Source organism: Sphaerodactylus townsendi, linkage group LG09 (assembly GCF_021028975.2).
Source record: "Sphaerodactylus townsendi isolate TG3544 linkage group LG09, MPM_Stown_v2.3, whole genome shotgun sequence".
NCBI lineage: Eukaryota > Metazoa > Chordata > Lepidosauria > Squamata > Sphaerodactylidae > Sphaerodactylus > Sphaerodactylus townsendi.
The window spans coordinates 70,807,590-70,822,635 of NC_059433.1; the positions used below are offsets into that span (position 1 = coordinate 70,807,590).

General features: G+C 48.1%; 1 protein-coding gene across 1 annotated transcript in view; it reads right to left on the reverse strand.

The window, feature by feature from the left end:
- Positions 1 to 15,046, reverse strand: part of TG (thyroglobulin) — a 188,198-nt gene that overhangs the window by 23,309 nt on the left and 149,843 nt on the right. Inside the window, exons 41-42 of the mRNA XM_048508584.1 lie at positions 7,208 to 7,389; positions 1,518 to 1,625 (exon numbers count right to left, since the gene is read on the reverse strand). Of these exons, the coding sequence (XP_048364541.1) occupies positions 1,518 to 1,625; positions 7,208 to 7,389 (290 nt within the window). The remainder of the gene's footprint in view (positions 1 to 1,517; positions 1,626 to 7,207; positions 7,390 to 15,046) is intronic.

Below are 15,046 nucleotides of genomic sequence, written 5' to 3' on the forward strand. Positions count from 1 at the left end.
TTAAACGAAACTGGAATGGCAGAAGAAAAATGGACAAGAAGATTGGAAAAGAATGGACCTGCTGCTGCGCATCTAAAGAAGAGAAGAAGAGAGGGGAGGGGAAAAAAGGGGGGAAAGGATATAGAGGATGAAATATAAGACATACAATATAAATCTGTAATAATTCTGAAATATCAATTAAAATATTTTTTAAAAAAGAAAATAGTTGGCAGGGGTGAGGCGGGAGGAAGCAATCAATGAAGAATGAGGAGGAGGAAGTGGCCACAGGGAGGGGGGAATGGGAGAGGCGTGCCCCAGGTGTGGGAGGGGTGAAGCTAGGTAGGCAGACAGAAGATGACTGGGGCAAAGGTGTGCTCACTGGTAAATCACCACTCATGCTCGAAGTGGTGTTGCTTGGTGCAGGGGAACTGGACAGTGATTTGTGGGGCTCAGGAAAATATTTCTGTGCAAGAGATCTTGCCCTGACGTACGTTCACCTTGCCTCGAGGCACACGCCTGTGCATAATTGGCCTATGACTGATAACCTCAAGGTTCCAGTTTACAGCACAAGCTCGTGTACTGAAGAAGAGTTGGGTGTTCTGCCCCGCTCTTCTCCACCTTTAAGGAGTCTCAGAGCAGCTTACAGACTCCTTCCCTCCTGGTTGTGGTGGGTTTTCCGGGCTGTGTGGCCATGGTCTGGTGGATCTTGTTCCTAACGTTTCGCCTGCATCTGTGGCTGGCATCTTCAGAGGTGTATCACAGAGGGAAGTCTGTTACACACTCTGTCCTGTGAGAAGCAAATGTTTAGTGGGATATATATTGTCCAGGGGGCATTCATTGAAAATGCTGGGGGGAAGAATTAGGACTAATAAAAGGAAACACTTCTTCACGCAACGTGTGATTGGTGTTTGGAATATGCTGCCACAGGAGGTGGTGATGGCCACTAACCTGGATAGCTTTAAAAAGGGCTTGGATGGATTGATGGAGGAGAAGTCGATCCATGGCTACCAATCTTGATCCTCCTTGATCTCAGATTGCAAATGCCTTAGCAGACCAGGTGCTCAGGAGCAGCAGCAGCAGCAGGCCATTGCTTTCACCTCCTGCACTTGAGCTCCCAAAGGCACCTGGTGGGCCACTGCGAGTAGCAGAGTGCTGGACTAGATGGACTCTGGTCTGATCCAGCAGGCTAGTTCTTATGTTCTAATGTTCATGTCCCAGGGTGGGGAACCAATCAGTAAGTGCTTGGGTGGAACTTGTTATGCAAAGATGTGGTTGATGGCATTGTATTGCGGGTGGGGTTTCCTTCCCTCCTCTTCTCATAACAAACAGCTTGTGAGGTTGGTGGGGATGGGAGAGTTCAGAGAGAACTGTGACTAGTCCAAGGTCACCCAGCAGACTTCGTGTGGAGGAGAGGGGAATCCAACCCAGTTCTGCAGATTGGAGTCTGCTGCTCTTAACTATTACGCTATGATGGCTTGATTGATACTATTCTTTGTTATACGCTCCATTGTCAAACAGAATTCCATCCATCATCTTACCTGCTCAAGGACGAACTCTCTGGTACGTGGTACATGAATACATTTCCTTTGTTGCTACCTGCCCAGTGCCTGGCCATCTCTATGGTGGGGCAAATGATGAAGTTGTCCCTGGAAAGCAACAGAGGAAACAGTTGCATGAGCTACAAAAGATTAGCCTGTATCGAGAAAAGGCATTATGTTTATTCCTGAGCCAGTAAGCAGTAGAGCAATGATTTGCAGACTGAGGGGGAAATGGCCTTATAGTCTTGTATAGTATAGTCTTGTGTAACCTTGCAATTGCTAAAGTAAAACCTTCCTATGGAAAGAATGTCTTGTGTGGAGAGTATTCTTTTCTAAGAGTGATAGGAGGCTGCAGTGAATGCAAGAAGACTTACCAGAGTGACTCTGCTTTAAACTCTGCTAATATATAATGCCACAGAATCTACACACCCCTCCCCCGCAAAAGCCACTATCTCCACAGCAACTGATCTCCGTAGTCTGGGGATCAACTGTAATTCCAGGCAATCTCCAGGCCCCCCCTGGAGATTGGCAACCTATACAGCTTTTTATCCTAAGGGGTGCAAAACCCATATTGATCCATGTACTCAACATCGACAGAGGGGAAATTACTTGGAAGGCAATTTGTAAAATCTAAAGGCAGGAAAAGGAATAGCCCCCTTCTTCTCTGCTCCAATGCCTCCTCTTCCAAATTATTTTTCTATTTTAAAAAATGGGTACTTGTGTTATTTGGGATATTTAGTAACCCATAATCCGTAGCCTTTTGAATCCTGAAGTTGAAGTTCAGCCATGCTCACGGGGACGACTGAGATCAATCTGGACCTTCCTTGCTTTTTCTTTGGTGAAATAGGAAAAAAAACAACACGCTCCGTCATCGCTGACATTTCTCCCCACATCCAGTTATAACCTAGGCCCTTTCCCAAGAATTCCTGAATGGTTATTTTAGGCTCTGAAGAGTCTTCTTTAGCAGACACCACCAAAGCCACAGGCTGACTCGCCACCCAACTAAGTTTGGCAAATACAGCCAGAGGCACCCATTCCTAAAACTGCTTCTGTTGTCTGCTGGAGGGGTGGGGTTTGTTAATGCTCAATAAACATAGATGTGAGATGACGGAGGGATGAGAGAGAAAGCTTTAAAGCCACAGCTTTGAGAACTAAAGTCCTGAGAGGCTCGCCTAGTGAAAGGAATATTAAATAAGAGTGACGAGCAGATGTTTCACTTTTTAAAGGAGAAGCAACAATATCTTAAATGTGTCCGCGTAAAGGGCCACCAAGTCGCTTTCGACTCACAAAGACCCTATGAATCAATGGCCCTTTCCCCACTTACCTTAAACTAAGGTGACCAGATGGTCACCTTTGTGAACCAGGATGGAGGGTAGGCGGCCGCATGCGGGCACGGCCTTCTGGGGCTTGCCGTGACAGGGCGGGAAACGGCAAGCCCCAGAAGGCCGTGCGCTTCTGCGGCCGCACGCACGGGAGGCTGCCACACTGCCTTGCACCCCAGAAGGCAGTGCGGCAGCCTCCCAAAAATCGGGACAATTTCAATTCAATTCAATTCAATAAGCCTTTATTGGCATATACACGATAGTTCCAGTTAAAATATAGTTCCAGCTAATATATAGTTTCAATCGGGACAATTTAAAGAACCCGCAGGACGCGGGACAAATTGTTTGAAGGCTGGACTGTCCCACCAAAAGAGGGATGTCTGGTCAGCTTACCTTAAACCCCGTGCTACTCTCCTCCAGTAGCGCGGGGTCCCACAGCACTCCCCACTACAGGAGCGGCGACAGCGCAGTTGCCCCGACACTGCCGCTGTCGCGCCCCCTCAGCACTCGTTATTCCTGGCGCCTTTTGAAATGGCGCCTTTTGATGACCCCGCACAGAGCGCGGGGTCATGGGGAAGCTGGGGTGCGCGCCAGGAATTGCACGCGCTGGGAATTGCGCGCAGCAACCCTCGGACCAAGGTAAGTGGGGAAAGGGCCAATATCCTCCAAAATGCCCTACTGCTTACAGCCTTTCTCAGGTCCTGTCAACGGAGGCTCGAGGCTTCCTAGATTGAGTCAATCGATCTCATGTTAAGTGTTGCTCTTTTCCCGCTGCCTCGGACCTTTGCAAGCATTATTGCCTTTAGAGTCAGCATGGTGCAGTGGCTAAGAGCAGGTGGATTCTAATCTGGAGAACCGGGTTTGATTCTCCACCTCAGTGGCAGAGGCTTATCTGGTGAACCAGGTGTGTTTCCGCACCCCTACATTCCTCCTGGGTGACCTTGGGCTAGTCACAGTTCTCTCTGAACTCTCTCAGCCCCACCTACCTCACAAGGTGTGTGTTGTGGGGAGAGGAAGGGAAAGGAGCTTGTAAGCCATCTTGAGTTTCCTTACAGGAGAGAAAGGTGCGGTATAAATCCAAACTCTTCTTCTGCATCTCTTGCCTTATTATAATATGACCAAAGAACAATAGGATCAGTTTAGTCATTTTAGCATCTATGGACAACTTTTGCTGGGATGCAATTGGCCATGCTGGCAGGGGCTGATGGGAATTGTAGTCCATGAACGTCTGGAGAGCCACAGTTTGCAGACCCCTGTGCTAGACTATCCTCTGAATTGACAACCAAGGACTAAATTTCTTTCCAGGCTTATTACTATGGCTCATTCCGCACATGCAGAATAATGCACTTTCAAACTGCTTTCAATGCTCTTTGAAGCTGTGCGGAATAGCAAAATCCACTTGCAAACAGTTGTGAAAGTGGTTTGAAAACGCATTATTTTGCGTGTGCGGAAGGGGCCTATGTGTGATGGAGAGATTTAGAAACCAAAAGGTAACATAGGCATGAGAAGTAGCTTTGATCTCAGGAGAGAGATCCGGAAATCTTATGCAAATGTACCAGGGTAAACTTCAAAAGGCCTAAATTACCTACTGGCCGGAACAGAATTTTCCTGAGCCATGAGAGACAAAGGCTAAGGAGATTCCACGTTGGACCAGGCTAAGGGAAACAGCTCCCTGCCATGGCTCTGAGTCAGTGTTTCCCAACCTTTTTGAGGTCAGGGTACCCTTGACCTCACTCTTCATATCTCACGGTACCCCTGCCGCCACCCTCCACCTTCCCCTCCCATTGCCCCTGCTTGCCACACCCCCCACCTTCCCCTCCTAGGGTGAAGGGAAGCACTGGGGGTGGGGGTGGCTGCTGACCTTGTGGCAGGCCCTGCCCCATGTGCCAGCTCCATGTCCTTGCTGGTGCCGGTGGGAGACACCACAAAAATGAGGGGGGGCGGTAGTGTTGCCGCGGTACCCCTGGGACATGGTCACGGCACCCCAGGGTACCACGGAACCCTGGTTGAGAATGACTGCTCTGAGTTGAAACAAAGGAATCCTATGAGAATGTACTATGCTGAGGAAACTATGTAAAAGCAATCTTTTTTATTTTATCGTTTGAAATAAAGCAGTTGGAGTGACTGGTTCGAAAGAACCCAGATTTGTAGAGGCAAGACTGGAGTCCTCAGTCTTGATCTCATGACACTATGATACAGTTTTATTCTGACTTAGATAAATTAAACTTTCCACTTTCAGGCGTTGACTCTTTTGTATCCTATAAGATGGCTCCGTTTGCCCTGGCCGCCAGCAAGATCAAGGTGGTGTCAAAGAAAAGCAGTAAACTCAAAATGACTTTCCACCTAGTACGATCTTGCACCCTTAATAGGGTTTTTAATACTATCTATTTAACTACTGGGAAGAACTCTACAGTAGGAACCTTGTGACTGACGATTTTACGTTTTATATTGTGTTTTAATAACTTATTTATCATTTTTCCTTTTTTTCTTTTTATAGCTTACATTGTGAAGGGCTACGGCATAGGTGTCAAACTCGCGGCTCTCCAGATGTTATGGACTACAGATCCCATCATCCCCTGCCAGCATGTGCTGGCAGGGGATGATGGGATCTGTAGTCCATAACATCTGGAGGGCCGCGAGTTTGACACCTATGGCCTATGGCTATACAATAACATTTAAGATTGATTGGTTGGTTCCACAGCAACACAAAAACCAGACACAGAAATTCTGCACATGGGATTTCTTCCAAAGTCTATCTCAAAGTCTATCTAGGAGCAGCAGTGGCGTAGTGGCTAAGAGCAGTGGCTAAGAGCAGGTGCACTCTGATCTGGAGGAACCGGGTTTGATTCCCAGCTCTGCCGCTTGAGTTGTGGAGGCTTATCTGAGGAATTCAGATTAGCCTGTACACTCCCACACACGCCAGCTGGGTGACCTTGGGCTAGTCACAGCTTCTCGGAGCTCTCTCAGCCCCACCCACCTCACAGGGTGTTTGTTGTGAAGGGGGAAGGGCAAGGAGATTGTAAGCCCCTTTGAGTCTCCTACAGGAGAGAAAGGGGGGATATAAATCCAAACTCTTCTTCTTCTTCTCAAATGGAATGACATAGAAATCCAGATTTCCCTGGGTTTTCTGCATCCCTTGCACGCAGCTGGTGTTTGTGTTTACGTTTTTACTTCCGAAACCTTCCTACTCTTGAAATCCTCATAGTTAAACACAGGGACGTTTGTAATGCTGTTGACCTATTTGTTAGAGGTGGTGACCAAAAGAGGAAAAACTACACTGAAACTGCCCAGCTGTGCATGGGCGGGGAACTTCTCAAATATAGAGCAGGGCTGGGCAGCATCTTAGCCATTTTGTTTACTGAAGAAACATGTCAGCACAAAGAAAGAATAGGAACTGAAACACTGGCAAGCGGGTTCAAGCGGGCCTCTGATTATAGGCCCAGTTAAGGAATGGGTCGAATTTAAACCTGCAGAAAAATACCGGCGTAGCCAACGAAAATTAAAGAAATCCTCCCAAACCACATGACACCATGTGCGGGGAGCTGCAACTTCAGTCATTCTTCTTGGAGGTTATAACCCCATCAGAATTTGGCAAAGAGATCACAGGACATAATTTAAAAGTGGTCTAAAGATTTTTAATATATTTATCCAAGTGGTTTCTTGTTAAATAACTCTCCTTTGTTTATACAGTACATTTTCAAGGAGCAACTAGATGTCACCATAATACGAGAATGCTGCTCAGAATGGAATCTTTGTGTCATTTGTCCTCTCTGCCCTGGTAATTGTGAAAATTAAAATATTGATATATATTTTAACGCTACCCACCCTTTTCCCAAGGAACTAAATAGCATACAGATTTCCCTCTCTTATATTGTCCTCCCAATAACCCTGTGGGGTAGGTTAGAGAGAGAGAGAGAGAGAGAGAGAGAGAGAGAGGTTTACTCAAGTTCACCCAATGAGTGTCGCAGCTGAATATGGTAAGTATTTGAACCAGACTCTCTAGTCTCATACAGATGATGTAACCACTACACCATACTGTTGTCCATTTCCCTACCAGACAATGATGCAAAATGAGAAGGCGGCAAGGTGACACACAAATTATTGGCTTCGAATCAGCCAATAAGAGGGGGGGAAACCAGCGGATGAATCAGTGATAACCGAAGGAAGAAAGAAGTTGGGAATTAAAAATAGTTGTGACCACTAATAAAGGAAAACATCCTAACCACATAGTCCAGGCATAAAGTAATAAATTATTAATTGCTTATTAGATGGGGAAAATTGTCTTTCTTGTTTTCCATTTCTTTCTATGCAATTTTTTTAAAAAATGTGTGCATTAGCTATTTGGAACAGCCCAAAAGAGTTTCTTACCGAGTGGCATTTTCCAAAGCCCTGGAGAACGATGCATAATCGTCAGATGAGTGCTGGAGAGAATAAAACCAGGTGGCAGCATCCTGGACCATGGGATTGGAGTCCTCTCCCCCCAAGGAATTTTGGAGAGCCTGATAGAAGGCGGTTTTGCTGTCAGCACGGCCTCGGCTTTCTTCGAATCGCTATTTGGAAAGGAGGGGGAAAGTATTTAGAAGAAAGAGATCTAGAGCACAACTCCAAAGACTACCCCACTATATTTCTATCTGCAAATTGTAAGTGTGCACTGGATGAAGCACTGAAGGGCTGAATGGAAAAGGGAAAGAAGAAGAAGAAGAGTTTGGATTGATATCCCCCCTTTCTCTCCTGCAGGAGACTCTAAGGGGCTTACAATCTCCTTGCCCTTCCCCCCTCACAACAAACACCCTGTGAGGTAGGTGGAACTGAGAGAGCTCTGAGAAGCTGTGACTAGCCCAAGGTCACCCAGCTGGCGTGTGTGGGAGTGTACAGGCTAATCTGAATTCCCCAGATAAGCCTCCACAGCTCAGGCTGCAGAGCGGAGAATCAAACCCGGTTCCTCCAGATTAGATACACGAGCTGTTAACCTCCTACGCCACTGCTGCTCCTATGACATTGATTTTTTGCATTTATCTACAGATGCTCAGCATACTCACTAAAGTGTGTTTCAAAGAAAACGGCAACTGGTGTCCAGACGCAGTATACCACTGCCTCCCTCCACACACCTTTTTGAGCCTGCAGATGCTTTTGGAATGTCAATATAAGATGTTGGGCTGCCACAGGAGGAGGAGTCAGGGACAAAATGGCTGCTGCAGAAGGTGGAGCTAGGTACAAAATGGCTGCCTCAGACGGAAGAGTCAGGCACAAAATGGCTGCTGTGGCTTACTTTCAGTCACACAGCAAATATTCTTGTATTATGGCAGCAGCCGCAGCCAATTTTTTTAAAAAAAAATATGCACAATTCAAATCTCTCAAGAATAATCAAAAGCCTCGCTGGGCAAAAGATCCACTAGGCCCTGCCTACTTTCTAAAAAACACTTGGCGGGCACAGGGAGAGGTATCAGCTGCTGCCATGACAACCATGGGAACCACATTGGGGATTCCTGCATTACAGCATGCTTCTAGTAAGCATTGAGTTAGCTCCATCATGAGGTCTATGTACTCAAAATGGGAGTTTTCCACAGATTACACATTAGCAGACCAGGACATTGGGACTAAGGGATACAATCAGAGGTGGGATCCAGCAGGTTCTCACAGGTTCCCGAGAGTAGGTTACTAATTATTTGTGTGTGCCGAGAGGGGGTTACTAATTGGTGATTTTGCCACATGATTTTTGCCTTAGTTACGCCCCTCCTCTCAGCAGTAGTGCGTAGAACTTGAAGCAGTCTAGCAGGAGGTGCGTGGCAGCCTGCGCCTGCATGGATTCGTTTCCCGCCCAAGGACTGGCGAAGTGGCTGCGTCCTTGCCACAGCCCCGCCCAGCAATGCCCCGCCCTGGAATGCCCGGCCACGCCCCTGTCGTGCCCCGCCCAGCCCCATTGGTGCTACGCCACAGTTTGAATCCCACCACCATGGGAACCTGTTACTAAAATGTTTGGATCCCACCACTGGATACAATCAAATCCCGGCTCCCAAGGATGGTCACAACCTCAGGTTGAGAAATACCTGGAGATTTGGGGGTGGAGTCTAGGAAGGGCTTGGGGAGAGGAGGGATCTCAGGAGAGGATAATGCCACCATCCAAAGCAGCCTTTCTCTCCAGAGGAACCGATCTCTACAGTCTGGAGATGGCCTGTAATGCCAGAAGATCTCTAGGTCCTGTCTAGTGCCACCCCAAGTAGTTGTTTGGATGCACAAACCCAGAGCAAGAGATTTGCTTTAAAACAAATGAAAGCAAAGAACTTCTGAATGCACTCAACATGAATTTGGTCTGTTTACAGAACCTTTAGTAGCTCAGCCTCTGAATTATGAAAAACTCCAGCCAGCAATAAAGACAGACATCAACCAAACACCCACATGGTCAGCAGAGCCAAGAATTTGTGGATGTTTCTTTTATTCCCATCATGAAAGGAATCAAGTATCTTTGAAATATTTTTGTCTTGACTTTCTGTTTTTCAAGCATACGCTGCCCTGCCTTTTTCCCTGAAAAACCGGTAACCGAAGAATTCCCTCTTCTGCACTGTTGGCAATACGCAAGTTCTCAGGTCCAGAGTGGCTTAAAGTTTGGCCGGAGTGATCTCTTTCCAAAAAGTTCTAGAGGCCGAAGGCCAATAAACTCCCTTACTTACTGAAATACTCATAGCACTAACAATTAGACCAAGTACAAGAAACTGGTCAATTAAGCAGAATTACACCACTCTCAAAGTGCATTAATATCTGCCTGAAAATCGACTGTTATTATGTTCCGGCTGTTTGGTCGAGTTGACCGAGCTGCTTTGTGCAACATTAGAAGTTGGTTGCGGGGCAGGGGAAAGTCGAGGGGCTTCTTACACACGTTACAGGCAATATTAGATACACATTGAACAAAACAAGACCCGACGATGAGGCATACAATCAAACCAATGCAGAGCTGTACGATAGCACTCAACCATCCTCCCGGCAGCCAGCTCCAGAGGGCTGACCACCAATGGGGCAATACATCGTATTTCAGATTGGATACAACTTCTTGCAACTCACGCACTTTCATATGAATCAACTGGGAATTATCAGAGAGATTAAAGCAACACATATTATGTACATTCTCACAACCCTGGTGATGCAATAACAACAAATAATCAATGGCGGCACGATTATCTAAAGTCGCTTGACGAAGTTTCCTGCTCTCGGAGGCCAGGGCATCCAGAGCAATGGAGGTGGAGTTGATGGACTTCGCAAGGGCACAGGCCAGCCGGCCAATAGTCTTGGTGTTACAGGAGCGGCGGCTGTGCTTGGGCTTCCGGGGTGAAGCCTGAGGCAGAACGATGGTGAGGCGGTAGCAGAGAGTTCCGGCAGACACAGGCGGAAATGCAGCAACAACAAATAACATAACTTCTAAAATTAAGGCATGCAATAACTTCAGCAATAGTTGGTTCACAGTAAGCAATAAAACATGGCTAAACGATACATAGGCTGGATGATGTACGGAAGGAATGCAACCCGTGGTTGCATAATTGTCCAATGCATGGCTCTTGCTGTTTGACTACCAAAGCTACAGAGCGATGGCGTTAGAGTCCATGGATTCTCAAGAGCGTAGGGAGAGCTACTGATAGTCTTTAGCATTGCAGGTTCAGTGATTCTCACGAGCAAGGTTGTGAGAGAAGGCGTGTTCCAACAATATTCAAGCGGCTGAAAACAGCAGAGTTCCAAGGGTTAATCTATCAGGAATGTTCCTGGCTGCAATTCCAAGTTTCTGCCAGGGGCAGAGAGGGAGAGAGAATGGCGACTGTGGATGAGGGGCAACGGCACACAGTATCAAACCTGAGCCTGCTAGCTGGGTCTAGGCTGCCGCTCACTCGGGGGCTAGGGTTGCGACTCGGGTGGGAAGAATGGTGTAATTGGTTCCAGAGAGGTCCCTCCCATCTTGACCCAGGCTGGGGTGATCGGTCTCCTCAACAGGGCGGCGCGGGTCGGATCCTCCAGGGAGGCCCCGGGCCCATCTCCGCTGGATGGGCTGGCCTGGCATGGCGAAAGCTGGACTCCTGTATGGAAGAAAGACAAGCAACGCTTTCCCCAGGGGGTTTATGCGGCTGGCTGAGTTAGTCCCTTATAGATGACGATGGGAAAGCCCGGGAGCCCTGGAGTGGGGCGGGCAACTTTGATAGATAGAGAATAGAGAAGAGTAACTTTGATATGGTCTGCTGGATGATAATCCCCGATTGGGTCGAGCAGGGGGGGGTTACCCCCTTTCAAGGTTTGTTTTGGGCTGTTTTCCTTAGGTGCAGTTGGCCCATTTCTCGGCCAACCCATCACCTGCAACATCTGGCGTTAGGGAGACACAAGGCAGAGAATTGCCCGGAAGGCTTAGGAGAAGGGAGAGGTCACACGCGACGTCGGGTAGTCATTTGTAAACAATCCCATTCACCGCCTAAGGTGGGTTTTTTTGCAGCACCCTAAACAATTCACAATTATAGTCATATCGTAATATAGCAAATCCATAGGAAAGATTTAGAGAAAGATGCAAAGAAAACAGTTCCTGGGCTTGCTTTGATCATCCAGACCCCCGTAGGGAGGGGCCGGCAGTTCCCTCGTGTTGCTGCGGAAGAAAAGATTAGGGTGGGGTCGATGGGGAATTGCTAAAGCCTTTGTCCCCTATGGCGCGGGTTCCAACCGCCCAAACAGGGTCCTAGGAGGCAGGCAATGCGGTTGAATCTCTATGAGAATGGTTGCACCCAAACTCGGAGAAGCCCACCATCTGGGTCTCTCGTAGGGCGGCTCCTCCGCAGGCTGGGATCCTGCTCCTTCTTGAGGTACTGACGCATTTTGCTGTTACTGGGTGCTTTGAGCGAAATCTGCACGCGGCTCAGAGGCTGCGAAATCTGGCTTTGAACCCGGCTGAGGGGCCAAGGGGGTTTCCTTCCGCGAAGGACTCTAGTTTAAGGCCATCGTATAACGCGTCTTCCTCCATGCCTCATTGTCCTGTGGCGTGACATTCTGAGTGAGGGTTCCAAAACGGCAGTCCTCTTGTTGCGCACGCACGCACAGTGCCAGATGTTGGTAAGTTTTCTTTCCGTCAGCATTCCTTCCGGCTGCAAATCAGTGGTTTTTGCAGGGATTTTGAAATGCGCGCTTACTCCTGTGGCACTGACGGAGGCATGGTGATTTGCAAATAGCAGGAACGGCGAGCTGGAAGAAAACGAGGGCAGGCAACGATTTAGGATCAGCTGAGCTTAGATTAGATCTGGGCGGAAGGCATAGAGGCAGGAGGACCGAGGGAAAGGCATTGACAATCAGCGAGGGAGGTAGGCATCATTCTCCTCATTGGTTTCCTCCCAGATCGCGGGTTAATGCGCCTACAGAGTTTTGAAACCCCGCCATTACGCGGGCGCTGGACGGGGTGCGTGGCTCCAGAAAAATGAGGGAGGAAGGGCGGAAGGCGGAGCTGAGGAGGAGGGCGTCACGCCGTAGAGTGAAAGCTGGAGAGTTTGAAGGGAGGCGAAGCAAGTGGGAGGCAGAAGGAGGAGGCCCGGGCAGTGGGATAGAGAAAATCTCGGGGGTGAAATTGAAGGTGAAAGATCAAAGGAGGGCGGTCACAAGGGTTTTGCTTGTGGTCCGCAGGCTGGATGGCTTACATAACATTGTTCCATCGCCAGTAGTAGCACACCGCTGAGGCTCTGTGCTAAGAGTGCCTCATGCTCTCCCAATCCCAGATTCACCGTCCCCCCCCTCGGTACCCATGGACATTGAGTCAATCTCCTCAACCAATTTGCGCAGCTCCCCTTATGGAGACCCTAAGCCGCATTTCGCTAATCTTTAGTTCGCTAACTGTTTGTCATAAGCCCTGCTTTTGCAAGCCCTATACTCACCGGTGTCTGGCCGGGATCGGTAGAGTGTCCTAGGACGCTGAAGTTCTGGATGCCGACCAGGAGGACAGGCTATACCAAACGGGTGGTCCCCTGGACGCTCGATCCAGCGGGACTTCACCGCCCTTCCCAGGCGCACGGTGAGCAGGGTGGAGCCGAGGGATTCCCGGCTCTGCACCAGCTAGTCATCCCCCGCAGGGTCGCCGCTAAGGAATAGGCTAGACGCCGAGTGAGGTTTCATCTGGTGGAGAGCCGCCAGCAACAGGAAGCGCTACCAAGTGGGATCCCGACAACCTCCGCAGCTGGTCTCTGCCAATCTTTATTAAGGGATTCTATCGGGGCGTAGAAGGAGGAACGCAGGGAGTCTCGAGAGCTGGAGGTTGGGAGATCATGTGATGGGCGATCTCACCTGGCTAACGGCGGAGAGGGGAGCGTAAGCTGCCTGAGTCCCTCACCTGGGCAAGACCATTGTCCCCATGCCCGTGACTGAGCCAGAGCCAGTTCATGACCCGCGGGACTCATAGGGGATGAGGGGAGTGGGGCGCGTGCCACCAGAAGGTCAGAGGGAGCTGCAGGTTCCAGCGCTCGACCACGGTGCTGCTGGGTCAGCGGTGCATTACTACAATTATGTTAAACAACACATGGTTGAATAAAGAAAAAAAAGTCAATTTATTTTTCTTGTAAATTCCATTTTTGATTTAGCTCTATGGATCCTACAAAGGTATTAGTTATACAAACTTCTACAAACTGTGAATAATTTTTTTTGGGGGGAGGGGGTCCAAATACTTGCATCATTAGATGACAGGGAGTGGCTAATGGAATTCTTCTATATTGAAACACACACACACACACAAGGCGTAGCAAGGAGGGAAAGCACCCGGTGTACTGGTGCATCTTCTGCCCCCTTCCCACCCCAGAACTCACCCACCCTGCCCCGGAACATCCCTGCCATGCCCCCAGAATGCCCATGCCACACCCCCAAAGGGACACATGCCCAGTGTGTTGTGCACCACCACCACCACCCGTCCCCTTGGAGCTATGCCTCTGCACACAGACACGAAATCCTATGCATAGAAAACTAGCACAACAGGAAAAAGCCAATCTAGAACCCCATTTCACCCTCTATTTTTCATTGAGCAGCTATTTTGTGTGGAACAACATATAAATGATAGGAGCCTCTGTAACCCCCATGCTCAGAATGGGTTGACCCAGAAAGGGGTGGAGACTCAAAGCAGCAGGAGGCTGCAGAGCTCATGTAGTTTGGAGGAGACAAGGCTACCAGACTCGGACCTTGATTTGTATAAGCCCCTAACACCTTGTTAAGGTAACTGCAATGTTGTTGGGAACTAGTGGGAAGGCAGTTTATTTTTGCTATGTTGAAAATGTTGGAGTTTATTGTTTCAAGGTTTTTTATGTTTGTAATGGGTGAGAGTTCTCCTGGAAACCTTCATCATGTTGAATCCTGTTCATCAAGCCCTTGGAGTCTTCAGGAGCCAACCCACTTGCAAAGAAGAATTGGACTTGGCAGTATCAGTAGACTGTAAATATAAGGACTTGAAAATGCAACCTGAACTGGACCTTGAAGTGTGATTTTAAATGTTGATGTTATATGTTAAGAAAGTACACCATTTTGGTTTTTTTTAAATTTGTTGTTGCAAACTCATTCCAAGTTCTGCCCCACAGAACCCACAGATAGAGGTTACACCTCCACCTGTAATCCGAAATAGTACAGTCCAAATATAGTCCTCTACCATTTGGGTGAAAGCAGCATTCCTTCTACTGGGTAAGTTCTGTCATATGCATTGCATCTGGTTTGCATCAGAAGAACTTGGAAATATATCCACAACTCGATATAGGACGTCAGTCGGGGGGGGGGGGGGGACTACACACTGGAATAACAACGATGGCTTTCCCAAAGATCCACAGGAATTACAAAAGAGACAGAACTGAATCATATGGGTCAGTGTTAAATCAAAGCAAGGGACCCATTAAATGAATCCTTCTGCCCACTATGAAAAGGATCCCAATTATAATAAAATTGGGACGTAAGCGATCAGGGACAAAGATGCTCACAATCAGAGGTGGGATCCAGCAGGTTCTCACCAGTTCCCGAGAGTGGGTTACTAATTATTTGTGTGTGCCGAGAGGGGGTTACTAATTGGGTCTGCTTTTCTGTTAGAAATCCCATTAGGTCCAAAAATCATAAAGTCCTGTTGTTTCCTATGTGGCTGGTTAGCAAAGGTAGAAAACGGGACAATTCTCCCTGTTGGGCTGTTTTAAAAACATGTTTTAGAAATATGGTAAAGTTCCTTGTTTAAGGAAAGCATCC